Source organism: Halyomorpha halys, unplaced genomic scaffold, assembly GCF_000696795.3.
Source record: "Halyomorpha halys isolate HHAL.00 unplaced genomic scaffold, Hhal_1.1 Scaffold309.1, whole genome shotgun sequence".
In the NCBI taxonomy this organism is placed as follows: domain Eukaryota; kingdom Metazoa; phylum Arthropoda; class Insecta; order Hemiptera; family Pentatomidae; genus Halyomorpha; species Halyomorpha halys.
This window is the reverse complement of record NW_027115271.1, coordinates 586,962-603,128: the sequence shown is the minus strand read 5'-3', so window position 1 is coordinate 603,128 and position 16,167 is coordinate 586,962. Positions and strand designations below refer to the sequence as shown.

Below are 16,167 nucleotides of genomic sequence, written 5' to 3'. Positions count from 1 at the left end.
AAATAGTAGAATATACTATTTATTGAGCCAACGTTTCGCCCCACGTTGCAGGGCTTCGTCAGGGCTATTTTGACGGCAGTCAAAACAAAAATGACCTGAACGTTGGGTCAATAAATAGTATATTCTACTATTTGAGTTTTTTTTTACCGCACCCGGACCATATTCCTTTCATAAATGAATTATCTTTGACGTCATAAAAAAAATCCAATAAATACCACTAACATCGAGAAATATCCAGCGAATAAAAATGAATCTGAATATGGATATAGCAGATATATAAAGATTATATTTTAAGAAAATATTACCAGTAATTCCGATATGCATTGTCGATAGTCAAATATCGATATTTTTATTTATTTACTCTGCCAAAGTTTGATATCGACATCAAACAGAAATATTAGAATGTTTTGACTTTGAGAATGTCGATTTTTGAATAGGATAATGTTAATGTCCATAATGTAAAGTTGTTTGTCTTCCTATGAGTGGAAGTTTTTATGGTATTTAACTTAATCAATTTACAAAATGTTGATTTATAATTGTTCAGATAAATTTTGATTTATGAAAAATTAAGTCACAGAATTAGACGGAGAGATTTTTAATAGCACTCAAATTAAAGCCAGTTTAATGTGCTATAATGTAGTTTCTAACGTTTATTTTCGTGGGAGATAATCCAAAATGTTGATTTCTAGCTGTTCGGGAAAAATTATTTATTTATGAAACACTATATCTCAGGAACCATTGGAAATACAGATGTTTGCCAGCAATCAAATTAAAAAGTTTAATGTAGTATACAGTAGTTTATAACGTTTATCCTTATAACGTATATTGCACATGAATATAAATTTATTTCATCAAATATCGCGAAAACTACTACTCTTACGAAGATAAACGTCATAAACTATTTTATAGTATGTACATTAAACGAACTTTAATTTAAGTGCTATTAGATCTCTGTACGTCTCATGGTTCCTGAGATATAAATTCACTAATTACATTTTTTACGAAATATTGAATGTACACAGCTTTGTTAGGGCTCATATTTTAGCAAATTTACTCTTCTTTAAATAATATTCAATAAGGTTTTCTAAGCTGTTGTAAGTAGCTTTAACGATATAAAGCTCTGAATAAAAAATTATTTTTATTAACATTTTGAAACAACCACCAATTTTTATTCCCCCTATCCAAGCTTGGCAGACTCATCAATTTTGACCAGTAATTATAAATTATAATTATATTATAATAATTATAAATTATATTAAAGTAATTAATGTACTAGCACTTCACTAGGTTTTTATATTTCAGAATGTAAGACTCATCTAGACAGTGCATCCATCATCAATAATAATTAAAAAATATCAATAATTTGGAATGATTTTAGAAACAGTTTAAGCACACTGAGAAATTTAATTGTAGTTTTCATCATTATTTGTTTTCTTTTTTGAGGAAAAAACCCTCACTACTTCTTATCTCTTTATTTTATCTTCCGGATACTCATCCACTATATAGTCAGATATAAAAATGGTTACACTAGAAAAAGATCTTATCAACAACCTAAACATTCACTTTTAAATTTATATTATTCAAAATTATATTATACATTGAATGTTGATAACAATCACTACCCAAGTTGAGAAAAGCCAATTAATTTTACATTTTCCTGTAATTTCCTTAATTATTGTATATTTTACATTTTCTCTTTAAGGCATTAAGCCCGACTATCAGCATCAGAGTTTTATTACATATTTTGTATGATATATTAGTGGACTATAAGTAATGTATGTACAAATTAATGAAACTCGGTGTAGTAGTCCGGTGCCTTCCACTAAACATTACCGGACTTATTAAATATATTCAGTCTTGTAACTATGGGGGCCACAATACAGAAGCATGTGTAAACATAAATAAAGTGTATTAACATGTTTGCGAGAGGAATCTTGAGTATTATTCAGATGTGGAAGGAACCCGAATAGTATATTAAATTTAATTTACTATATTAAGGTTAACTGGTAAAAGATATAGGTATTTCGGTAGATTAAATTGTTTTTTAAGAGCTTTTAACTCACCTCACAATTGGTTAAGGATATAGTTATTATCATATTTTTCTTATAATTGTTTTTATATCCTTTATAGTTTTTTCTTCTTTCATTGCACTTAGTGCTTATTTTCTGTTTTTAATTTGAACTATGTCAAAATTTGTTATTTTATAGTTTCGAGGTTATTTCTATATGTTTTTTGTTTTTAATTTTATTTATCTATTCTTGTAACACTAACCCTTCATGGGTTATATATAGTTTGCATATTTAATTTAATGGTTTTAGGATAACAGAATTTCATTATAGCTATGTAATTACTTTTAAGAAGCATTCAATATCGTTCCATTTATTTTTTCTTGTACTTAACAGTATGTAATTCATTTCATTACTGTAATTATTTCATTATTTTTTTTTTTCTCACCTCTTTTTGTTATTTTTTAATTCTTTCTTTTCTAATGGCAGTGGCCAAGAGACCTTTAGTAAAATAAAATTGACAATTGGAGTTCTGGCAGTGGCCAGATGCTCCACCCACGTAGAGTGATTGCGGCTTTAGCGCACTTACTCAACCTCCACTGGCTCATTACCAGTGACGTGGCGAGAGAGCTGCACTGGGATCTCAAAGAGCTCTACTCTACCCATCATGATGGGATAGAATGGGCTCGAGGATCCTTTGGTCGAGATTGTAATTTAAATTGTATATTAAATTGTATATAATTTATTTTACTAAGTTTGATTATATTCATTTCATTTATCTATTTACTTCTTATATAAATATGGTGATTTTATTTATTTTTACATTTATATTTTTATTTGTTTACTTATTTTATTTATTATGTTTTTTTCTGGTATGAAAGTGTAAAATTGTCCCTATTATCCATTGTCCAAATTTGAGGCAGATTGTATATTATCAATAAATAAAAGTTTACGAAAAAAAAATTCTTTCTTTTCTATATACAGTTTATTTTTTTAGTTGTATATCTGTAAATAATTTTCCTTAGAAAGAAAAAATTAAAAGAGCAAATATTTGTTTCTTTTATTCTAAATTATTTAACTACTCCAAGAATAATTGTTGAACAATTTTTTTTTCGCTCGACGAGTGAGCAGATGTTTTTAGTCCATTTAAAAAGTTCGGAAACGGCTGCTCTATATCACTCCTAGATATGGTAGAATCCTATGAAAGGAAAACATTATCGATATAGCTAACAAAATATAATGAGCCACCCGTAGCTCTGTGGTTAAGACACAATTATACCAATTTGATGTCTATTGGCGGTGCTGGTTCGAATCCGGCTGTGGCGTTGACTTTTTTCATCGAGTGGCGGTCCCACAAAATGAAAAACTTTGACCCCCAACCATGGTTAGGCATTATAAGACTCCAATGGGATTCTTGGCCGAAAAAAATATATATAAAAAAACCCATTGGTCAGTGTTTATTAACATTTGAGGGATCTGCTCATAACTAAGCCCTACAACCTTACACGCCGCAATGCTATAACTTGAATTATATTTGCCGGGCGTAGGTCCCTTAATTCAGCATTGTGTAATCTTCTAAATTCTCCCATTAATTCATCCTTTATCGGTCTGAATATTTTGTGCAATACTTTATTTTTGAAAACCCTAAGATGCTGTTATCCCTTAGTGTAAGAGGTCACATCTCACATCCATAAAGAACAGTGGGGAGGATAATAGTTTTGTAAATTCTAATTTTTAAGTTTTTCGATAGAAGGCGCGAGCTAAGCAGTTTTGAAATATATTGAATCTAAATGTGTTTATTTACTACTTCTCGAGAGATGCCAATACACTGGCAGCCCAGGGGTAATTGAGCTGTTAAGAATGCAAAGGTCGGAGAGGTGTGTCCTGTAAGAAATTAATTTACTGCAGATCATTATATACTTTTGTTTTTGTTTATTTAATAAAATAATATTTTCACAATTATGATAACATTGACATTGTTTATACATTAAAGTATCGAACCATTTACAATTCAATCAATAAATTAACATAATTCAGTGGATTAAAAATAAGAGTAGTGCTGTCGGGAAGCGATGAAGGTGTTGGACATAAGCATAGTCAAATAAAAATGTAAATATAAAATAATGTCAAATAAGGAAAACAACAGAAATAGTGTCTTTTATTTACAACTTCCAGATATAGACCTGGTTCTATTACTCCTCCCACCCATCTCTAAAAAGAATAATCATCAGATGTGTTAATATTTTATTATTATTATTATTATATCAGAGGATTTGGATATTATTAATATTTGAATCTGATTATTTCTTGATGCATCTATTATAGTATTATTAAATTGATCCACTAGCTATTTTATGTATATTTTTCCAAGTAATTTTTTTCTTCTGGTATATTGAATCCAAGAGCAGTTAGAATTTTGTATTACATTTTGTCAGTACTCTCTGTAACTACGATAAAACGATTAGCTATAAGAGATTGTAGAGGAGTAGAGAGGAAGTTATTATCTTCCAATAATTTTAAAACCCAAAAATTTGACATTTGAGAACCTACATGAACCAGCGAAAATTGTAGTAAACATTAAAATCGGATAGTTGCTAAAATTTAAAACCATTAACAATACCTTTGAAGTTAAGAAATTGAGATTTTTTTAATATAATGTTGTGTTTGTATAGGAACAAAAACTATTGTTTTTTTAATGAACTATTGCAGTTTGAACAATTAATTAACACTATCTCTTCTCGACAATCAATTTTCTTTATAACACACACTGTTAATATATATAAAAAATATTCATATTCTAATAAATAGTTATTTTGAAATAACTACCCATTTTTACAGATAAGCAGTCATGGAATGCAAAGTACCAAGGGATAATACATTCTGTAATAGAAGTCACATTAAAACAAGTGACAAAAAGATAGATAATAGAAAAAATAAAGACCACCTATACAAAATAATATGAATAATTTTTAAAGAAGCCAGTTAAATTACTAGAAACCTTAATTATTGTTTTTTGAAAGACAGTCTTGAATACTTTATCAATACGAAATATAACTTTTCAAAAATAATGATAAAATCTAATATATAATGCTATCTAAGATATAATATTATATCTAATATATAATGCTATCTAAGACATAATATTATATCTAAGATATAATGATAAAATCTGGCACAAACATAATAAAGTGGTTCTTGGATTTTTCATGACAAATAAAAAGATTTAACAATAAACTATTTATAGCAGGTGTTATTTAATCAAGTACATACTCACAAAATAATCCCTGAAATTTATGATGATTCACATTAGAGGAACGGAATGCAGCAAAAAACATTGTTTGTTTAATGATCAGCAAAATCGGTAATGGGTTTTTCCATCTCAACAACATTTATTAGTATATTTGTTTTTCATGAACTACCAGAAATAGGGAAATGTGTTTTGATTATTTGTTCCTAGTTTTTATTGTTTTTAAAAATATTTTTGAGAGAGAACAAAGAATAAGAAGTACCACCATTGGATGGTTCCTTCCCAAGATTAGCAAGAGTGCGAAACTTTCATCATATTTACTTATTGTATTTTTTGTACAGTTGTAAATTTCAATAAATAATAAAAAATAAATGTATTTTTATATCAAAAGAAAATTTGAGTCTTTAGACCATCATCTATTTTAATTTTTATTAGTGAATTCTCTGATAATTGAAGAGCTAAGAGGAAGAAAAGTTTTTGAAAACCAAAAATAAAATGCATGAAAGAATATTTTAAATAATTCTTTCTACACAATACCTTGTTTAATTTTTCTAAACATTAAATTATGGCAGTTTTCAGAAATTAAAAATTTAGTTTTCCAGATTAAAAAAATATGAAAACAATTATTTTCTAAAATTTAAATTTTTCTTATATGAAATGTTCTTCCACATAGCTCTTCCATTGCAAGTATTAAAGTTAGAGTAGTACAAGTTATAATTTCAACAATTTAAGTCCAAAAATATTATCTATAAGAACCAAATTGACGAAAGAGAAAGTGAAATGTGTCTACATCAAATTTATTAATAAAATTAAGTTGACTTAAAGTTTTAATCAAGCTCAAAATAATTCCACACCAACAATATCTTAACCCCTTAATTAAATTGAAGCTAAAATAAGTTATTAGCAAGAAATTAACAGTTACACTATTTGAAACAAGAATAGTAGCTACATACAGTGCAACCCCCCCCCAAAAAAAAGGCAGTTATCTCAAGCCAGTTTTTGATTAATTTAATGAAAACTACGTATAATTACAAGTCAGAGTTGATGAGTCAGCCAGGTATAGGTAGGGGGAATAAAAAATGGCGGCTGTTTCAAATCCTTAAAAAACTTTAATTTTTCGTTCGGAGCTCTATATCTTAAAAACTACCAACAATACTAGAAAATCTAAAAGAATTTTATTTAAAGAAGAGTAAATTTTCTAAAATATGAGCCTTAATAGAGCTATTTACGTCCAATAGTTCCCGAGATATAGCCTTTTAAAAAGCAACATTTCATAAAAATGTACTGAAATATCAGTGGTTAGTTAATTTATTTTGAGAAATCTATATCTCAGGTACTATGTGACGTACAGATGTCTATTAGTAATCAAATTAAAGCTAGTTTAATTTACTATAAAGTACTTAAAGACCTTTACCTTCGTAGGAATAATAGTTTTCATGATATTTGCTAAAATAAATTGATTTATAGTGGTTCGGACAATAAGTTTGATTTATGAAAACCTTTATTTCAGAAACCATAGGACGTAAGATGTCCATCAGCACTTAAATTGAAGCGAGTTAAATTTACTATAAATAGTTAATAATGTTTATCTTTGTAGGAGTAGTCGTTTTTAATGATATTTGACAAAATAAACTCACAAAATGTTAATTTATAGTTGTTCCTATAAAATGCTGGATTTTTGAAAAAATATACCTCTAGATCCATAAGACGTACATATGTCTGCTAGCACTCAAAATAAAGGAAATTTAACTTACTATAAAGTAATTTATTACACTTATCTCCGTAGGGGTAGTATTTTTTATGATATTCACATATGAATTTGGCAAATGAAAATTTGTCAGAAGAACTATAAATCAATTTATTTTAGCAAATTCATGAAACCTACTACTACGAAAATAAAAGTAATAGACGACTTTATAGTTCGTTAAACTAGCTTTAATTTGAGTGCTAATAGACATCTGTACGTCAAATGGGTTTTGAGATATAGATTTTTCAAAATAAATTCACTAACCACTGATCTTTCAGTACGTTCCATACAATATTTTTATAAAATTTTGCCTTTTAAAAAGCTATATCTCGAGAACTATTAAACATGAGTAGCTCTATTAGGGCTTACATTTTAGCCTATTTACTCTACTTTAAATGATGATTTCGTAGATTGTCTATTGTTGTTAGTAATTGTAAAGATATAGAGCTCCGAATAAAAACTTAATTATTTTATTATTCTGCTTTCGCAGGACATCTAAGTAGGACTGGCTCTCCGGTATTTTACTATGACTGCATCAGGCCCGGGTGGCTTAGGGCGAGGTTTCTTCCTCGATCTTTTTTGCACTTCTTCCCATAGCTACTCCTGTTGTTTCCCCCATTGAATTGCATTAGATTTCTGAGGGCGATCTGCATTATACTGCACCACTGGTGCATTGGGTTGTGTGTGTTTTTTTTCAACACCCCTACAAAATTTTAATGATGTGTTTATAAACAATGTACTTTCTCCTTTTACTGTAGAACATCTACATTCTAAGGAGTATTTTGGAGTATATTATTTTTGTTGCCAGTATTAATAGAAGTGTATAATGTGTTGGGGCACACATTATTTCTGAATTTAAAAAACTTAAATCTAATAAAAACGTAATCCTAATACTACGTGGCCTTACGTAGAGTGTTCCCAACGCACCGGAGGAGGGGTAGGTGTTAAGGTAATGAATAACGGATTTGTATAGTACTGAAGTGAATCGAAAAATTTGATGTGTAGTCGCTTGATGACTCCGGTACAGTGGGCAACTAGAACAATTAATGCAGCTCCGGTGGCTTCTTCCTCCTCCACGATGTTGTGCGTACGATTTTCCTCAACATCGAATCCTGAAAAGTTTGAAGAAGGCGCTGGGTTCCATCTGATATGTGGGTAAACAATGGTGCCCCATTTAGTAGTGCTGATCTCAGAATACTTTTGTATATCTACAGCTTCAATCTCAATGAGAGAGCCGGAGAAGTGAGGAGGTGGTTGAGACGATATGACTTTCGTCTTACTAATATAAATGGGCAGAGAGCTTAAGATGACGGTCTAGCTTTACGCCCAAATATACGATAGAGTTGGAAGGTGAGCTCACCGTATTATTCACATGGAGAGTCTTCGGCAGTCTTGATCTCTTGTGCACGAACACAACACAATCCGTTTTGGCTGCGATGACTGAGATGTTCAAGTAGCCCAGCTTTTGAACAATCTCAGAGCATAGTACTTCAGCCTGATGTAGAGCTGTCTCGGCGTTCATACTGCGGCTGTAGAAGGCAATATCGTCAGCGTAAGCGGCGACCGTTGCCTTCTTGTAGTTCTTGCCAATGTGTGGTTTTCTTCTTGTTCTTTCTTTTATAGTCCGAAAGTGAGCCGAATTAAAGAAGGTGTGGTTACTGTTCCCTCTGATTTAACAGCATTCTTCGTAGGTGGACGTACCTCCTTCGTTTGGGTGTTGCCGCCTGCAGTTTCGACAGGGATGGTAGCTGTCTCCAACTTTTCAAAGTATAGTTGGATATCTTACCATGTAAATTATTCTTGGTGCGAATGAAGGAAAGAAGCAGCTTAATTTTGCTCCCAAGAGTTTGCATTACCTCTGCTGAATCAATGAGATATTAAGTGTTTTAATATCAGATAGGTCTTATCCTCATTGGAATTCTCGAGGTGGACTATTTTCTTGACTATTATGCTTTTCCAGAAGGCTTCGACGATGTGTTCACATATATAAGCTAAGGTAGTTGACAAGGAAGATGACTGGATAGGAAGAGACTAACGAGAAATACCCGTTATATCTCGAAGCATGGTAACCTCGTCCTACTGGGTACTATACCGATAAACACGAGGGAGGAATAGCCGCCAGATCCTGCAGGAAGATGCCTTCGTCCTGCCGGGTACTATTCTTACAAAGCCCGGAGAGAGCTAGCCGCCGGAGTTTATGATGGGATAACAGATAGAGAAGAGAGACACCTTAAGGGCGATCAAAACCAATCAATCCAAAATCTCAACCATTCAATAATCAGAATTGGCTATAAACCGAAACTCTCAAGTTGAGGTTGTAGATCAGTGACGTTCGATGAGTTGTAATTACTTAGGGTTTCTTATTCGTACCCTCACAATAATTGATAATTATTGAGCAAAATAAAAGTCGAACAGATCCGCTACCTTGGACTACATTTGGACAAGCGATTAACCTGGAATCCTCACACCAGACTGAAAAGACAGGAAACTGCACGTCGATTTCGACTATTACAGCACTTACTAGACAAACGGTCTAAACTTCCAACACATTACAAAAGACTGATCTACATGACAATAATAAGGCCCATCTGGACATACGCAGTTGAGCTTTGGGGCTCCACTAAACCTTCGAATTCCTCTCGTATCCAATCCTTACAATCCAAAATCCTTCGTAAAATCCTCAATGCTCCTTATTTTGTTACTGACAAAACCATCCATGAAGACCTAAATGTTCCTTATGTAACCGGTCTAGCTCGAACCCGATATCATTCCTTCCATTATAAACACCTTAACCACCCAAACCCACTAGTTTCTAACCTTGCTTCCTCTTCCATTCCTGGCAATCTTCCGAGGCGCCTGAAAAGAAGGCTCGTGACCTTATATTGTAAAATGTTTTTAGAGTTCTACTACTGGGTAGTTTCTCTACATGCTGTATCATATCATTATCATTATGTCATTATTATCAAATTTACTTGTTGTATTTTTTATACAGTTGTGAATATCAATAAATAAATAAATTTAAAAAAAAATTAAACTTGGTGAATAATGAGAAATAGGTAGAAACCCCAGCTCATGTATTGGGAAAATGTCCAAACAACATGCTCCTTGTCACCCGCGTAATAATATAAAGAAGTGAATACCCAAACTGATGGAGAGGATAGAAATATAAATGTTATCAGGAAGAGTATTGGGTGGATACAGAGGGCTCTGGAAAGTTTGTAGACATTCTTGCGTTTAGTCCGACTGAAAAGCAAGCACTAATAGTGGATCAGATTGTCAAGACACAGCCAGAGAAAGAGGACATTTATACAAAATTTATTCCTTCATTACAAGAAAAATACACAGATGAATTTGGCGAAAGAGACTTTCAGTGAAAGGGTTTTGGTTTGGAAGTAGAGGAACCATCCGTCATGCAATCAGTAATTTTTAGAGGGGCTGGGTGTTGAGAGGGACCAGTTTCAAAGCATGGCAGAAACCATTAATCTGGACTCATTGGGAATCCTACACTATCATTTATATTAAACCTTAGGTGCGTATTGTCAACTCTGTGAGTCGAAGAGGGGGGAGGAACGTATTAGACTAGTCCCTGTTGCTCTCTTATCACTTTTAATATTGTCGATAGCCTAACTGATCAGTGCACTACGTATTAGCAATTCAACACAGTTGAGTAGCCGCTCGCAATTTGTTTCGACCCCCCCCCCCTTTTAATACCAGTAAGGTATTATACCTATTGGAGTAATCTAATCCTGCCTATACAACTCCTTTTTCGGCCCGCACTGTATATAGCATTAGTATTAAATTCAATTACATTAATTTTTAATAGTATTACTTTCGTTAAAATTTTCTGTTATTTGAAAAGAAACTATGTATTTTATATTTGTATAATAATAATTAAGTAGAGAAACCGTTACTTAGGATCTAGCAACCGGCCGACGGTGTTTATTTTGCAATCAGTTGTTGCTAATTAGCCGTCTAACTAGACGACTAATTAGCAAGTAAATAAATTTAAGTTTTACTAATCTAGTTATCAAGTCAGTCGGATTTTTAAAAAGTTATGACTTTTTATCATACATTTTAATGCTTTTTGGGATAATTAAGACTATTAGTATATTAAGATGTTATGGATTTTCCATTATTTAATCACAACCCTGGAATATCATTTTTTAAAAATTGACGTACCGTATAAACTAATAATTTCTATGGCGGCCTTTTTATAAAAATAGATCACTAAAAAGTTAAGAAACAAAATGCAATCGATGGTAGAAAATGTAGCACTCCTAAAGTTCAAATCGACTCCATGTTCCCTCCCTTAAGGTTGCTGCTTTTCTTGTATAGTGGCATCTAACAATACAGTTTTTTTTTTACTTTGTGTTCGAGGTATTCGATAGATTGTACCTTAGACTGGAACTAATTTCAACAACTCTAATAGCTTTAGGAAAGTCTTTAGACGACCTCAGTGAAGAAGATAACCGCAGTCCATGATACTATCTTACAAAATGTAAGATGTGTCACTATCCAAGAAAAGCGTCGACATTACAAAAAACCTTGGACACACCCTGATTTAGACGAATAAAAGTTTAATTTGTTTGTTGTACGGTTTAAATCGAAAGAAAAATGACAACTAGTTGGTAATACTCAAACAATATTTTTATCAAAAAAAGTTAAAATCTTCACATTTCCTTATTCTTATTTCAAGTTTTCCTTATTTTTTGTTTTTCTAGAAAGTAGATATATGATACGTATCAAAACCAAACAGAAAGACGCAATTGTATTTTTTATTTCACTACGACTATTATCATCTGAGTTTTTAAGACAAAAATTAATCATTTTTCGTAAATATTTTTGTCAAAAAAAAAGTTAAATAGTAAATCCTGACATTTCCTTATTCTTATTTCAAGTTTTCCTTATTGTTGTGGTTTCTAAGAGAGTAGACATATGAAACGTATCAAAGCACAAAGACGCAATTGTATTTTTTATTTCACCACGATTTTTATCATTATAATTTATAAGACAGAAATTAATCATTTTTCATAAATAAATGAATACAAAATTCGTAAAATAATAAATATATGCAATAAAATAAACCATCGTATATACGTTGATATTATGTGGTTAATATTTATATCGAAACCCAACTCTGTGAGCGATACTAATGCCATCTCTTGTTACCGCACTCGAACTACTTGTGATTATGACACATCTTTGACCCTCATGTTTTTTAAAAAGGAAAAAACAAATTAATGATGAGAATAATATGCAAAAGGATTCGATTTGTTTTGTTTCTTTTAAAAAATATATACTTCCTTTTCAAATATAATTTCAGGCCTTGATATTAAAACCTAAAAACAATTATATAACTTTTTAGGTCATTATACATCTATCACTTTCTACATGAAATTGTGAAAGTAAATAATTATATGCTAAACAGATTTACTAAGTACAGTTATATTCCATCACATTTTTCCATATTAGTATACAGGTGCTTAGCTAAAGGTTTTTTCTTAATTTTTTTCAGGTATATTTTCCAAATTAATTGACCTTTCTGATTTAACATAACATGGTAAAATAATTATCTAATGTCTTAAATCAATTTACACAGTTACTAAAATTTCATGTTTTTTTTTATATATATAATTCACTATAATTATTAAATAATCTTTAGTCAAAAAATCCCATCCAACCACCTGTTGAATTTCACATATTTATTTGCTATAATATGAAAAACATTTATCAGTTGCTGAGTATAAGGTAGCCTAACCTAAGAGTTGTAGTCCCATAATTAATGAATGAAATAATAATTGTTATGACTGAATTTATCTAATTTATAGAAATAATTAACTAAAAAAATTAATTTAAATTAACTAATTTAAAATTATCAATTGAGAAATTATAAATGAAAATTTTGTTTTTCAAATACATTGAAAATACATTGAAAGCTTCATATTTTAATGTTCCAGATAAAAAGTGCTTGGTAGTGGGGGATACCATCAAGGTTACTAACTGTAGATATTAATTCTCAGTGACAGAGAACTAGGAAATGGGTTATGTAGTTTGTTTATTTCAATCCAATCTTTAAAAAAAAAAGATTTATACAAATTAGAATAAGAAGTAATAATGTATTCATTGTTTCTGATGTGTTGTTTCGTGACTTTTGGAAGTGTATCAAGCAGTGATCTTCTCTTAAAAACATACAACAAATGTGATTGTTTCAATTATGTAAGTTTTTTGTGACAAATTTCACATGTGCTACATTGGTTAGTTATTTTGAAATTAATCTATTGATTTTATTTCATAGGATCAATGCTCCATCCCTCATAAGCCAACCTGTTCTGTTGAAGATGAAAATTATGAGGGTAACAATTAATTCTAAAATAAATAATAAGAATGAATAAATTAAATACAGAAAATTTAAATTTAACTGTCAAATTTTAGATCTCTACCAGGAAAATTCTGCATCTTCAAAATCACCTGAATTGTGCGGAATGGGGTTTCTTTTTAAAAAAGAGTCAGAAAATATTAAATCAAAAAATGGAACCCTCAAAATGTCAGTAATCCTAGCACTTCCGATGTATGAAAATAAGTTTGAAGTTGAACTCAGATATCAAAACCAGTGCTTGGGTATAGGAAAAAACAGTTTGTTCAAAATGTTGGACTTGAAACACTCCAGCAAGTATATTTCTGTTCCAGGAAGTTCTTTAGATTCATGCAATGAAGTAAGTACTTGAACATAACTAGAATTCATGCTTTAATAAGTGCTTAAATCTAAATATGAAAGTGTGAGGTTATTTTATAAGTTGAATCATTTATCTGATCATCTCGCTTTTTAACAATTTAAATTCTTTTCCTCATTATTATAACTTTAAACCCTTATTTATTATTCATGCCTTGATGTTAAAGTAAAATATTTTATTGTTACATAATATTTATTTATTTTTTTGAAGTAGAAGGTATCATAAGCTATATTCTAATATATGCCATGCATATAATTATCAATAACCTTCTTAAGACTATGTATATGTTTTTTTCAATTTAATTAGTAAACAGTCTAATCATAGGTATTGAACCAAATATATAAACAATTATAAAAATTAAAATATACAATATAATAACAGCCAATTAAATAAGATGAATTCTGAAATTCAATTTCATTGTTTGTTAATTTAAAAGTTAAAATACATTTTTCATTAAATGATTAATTTTATTCTTTAAAAGTCACCACATATTTTTTTTTTCTGTAAATATTGTACTTGAAGTGTTAAATGAGACTTTCTGTCGTAAAAGATAGCACCTAACAAAATGAAAACTTGTGAGAAATAGTTTGTTAAGTCTTGAGGGAAATATTTGATACTTAGCTCGAACGGAAATCACAAAATTATATTACTCAATTATTTTATGAGTGAATAACTGTAATGAAAAATAAAACTTTTACTAGCTGCTACTTACAACTTTTTTTTGTGGATATAACTAATAATAGAGGAGGGGTGCATGTAGATATCATGTTTTTCACGAAATAGGAGTTTCTGTTACCTTTTTATGACTCGTATACCATGTTATACGATATTTGAAGCATTATATGGAGAACAAGGTATCGGACTTTATTAAATAGTTTGTTATGTCTTGAGGGGAATATCTGGTACTTAGCTCCAACAAAAATCACAAAATTATATTTCTTTGTGGATATAACTAATAATAGAGGAGGGGTGCATGTAGATATCATGTTTTTCACGAAATAGGAGTTTCTGTTACCTTTTTATGGCTCGTATACCATGTTATACGATATTTGAAGCATTATATGGAAAACAAGGAATCTGACTTTAATAATAATAATAATAATAATAAATAATGTTTTCGCTTTCTTAAGACTCGTTAGTATTGTTTAAATAAAATAAATTGTATCCAAATAGTGCTAAATTAACCTGTAATTAAAAGTTCCAAAAATTAATGGAAAAGTGACATAATAGGGTAATTTGAATGAAATAAACGGCCTGGGAAGAATAGCCTACAAACATTTTGTAAATTATTGAATGTGAACGATAAATTAATATTTAAGATTGTCCAAGAGGAGGGCCAGCTTGGCCGAAATGTTGGACTTTAAAGAAATAAAGAGTGTTTTGAGACTTAACTTGGATACAATTTATTTTACTAAAACAAGATATCTAACATTTAGTATGATTTGATCTTTTTGTTATCATTGAAAAGTGTCGATAGCTATATGTACTGTCAACTATTAAGTAAGAACTAGTGCGACAATGCTTCCACAACAGAAGTTACTGTCATGACAGACAGTATATTCTGCTAAATATAACGAAACATTTGTAAGTTGATTTCAAATTCCAGTTATCTTAAACTTGACTCATAGTTAAAGAAATAAAAGTTAAAAATCAATTATTGTTAAGAAGGTTAAGTGAAAAGGAGGAAGTAAAACGTGATATCTGCTTCATATAATATGTTAAGTTTTACTTAAAAACAAGACAAGAAGTACAGACATTTTTTAAATCTTTTTTTAGGAGTTACTTGGATCCAATTTGCTTGCACTTATACACGAAACCATATTCCAGGTATTCATCATTGCTATCACCACAAGAGCTCTAGTTAAAATTATTATAATTATTATATTTAAATACAGGCATCTTTCTCAGTTACCATGTTTTACCTCCAACCAGCTATCACTTACCATAACTTAATATCAATATTATCATTAAAAAAGAAATTCCCAACAAATTATTTTAAAAACCTTTTAAATCAGCTTTAAGGAATCAGATATTACCAAAAACGTGAATTCCCAAAAAATTTCAGATACCATGTTTTAAGACTGAATGCCTCATACTTAAGTTATTAAATAAAATATTTCCAAGAATATTTGGACTGGAGAAAGGATCTAGAAAAATGTCAGAGTGCACAACATGGAATACTTTATATACAATATGTATACTAATGTATTTTGAAGTTGTAGTAACCTTCAGCGGGATACTTAAAAGAAAAATTCTAATAAATTTAATTTATTTTACTTCTGTATTGTAATTTGTACTTGAATTATTTAGGAAAGTCTAATGTAGTGATTCCCAAAGTAAGCATCACTGCCCCCTGGTACTTACACCTTTCTTAGCTATGTTTTATGTGTTTTATGCAAAAGGCAGAAGCATTAATATATATATATATATATATAT

General features: G+C 30.2%; 1 protein-coding gene across 2 annotated transcripts in view; it reads left to right on the top strand.

Moving 5' to 3' along the window:
* Positions 1–12,996: 12,996 nt before the first annotated feature.
* LOC106681105 (uncharacterized) overlaps positions 12,997–16,167 on the top strand; it is a 40,624-nt gene continuing 37,453 nt past the window's right edge. The window contains exons 1-3 of one of the 2 annotated variants that reach the window (XM_014421263.2): positions 12,997–13,216; positions 13,296–13,353; positions 13,433–13,713. In XM_014421263.2, coding sequence (XP_014276749.1) covers positions 13,115–13,216; positions 13,296–13,353; positions 13,433–13,713 — 441 coding nt within the window. In that variant the 5' untranslated portion in view covers positions 12,997–13,114. The remainder of the gene's footprint in view (positions 13,217–13,295; positions 13,354–13,432; positions 13,714–16,167) is intronic. The other variant, XM_014421264.3, reaches the window with a different exon arrangement.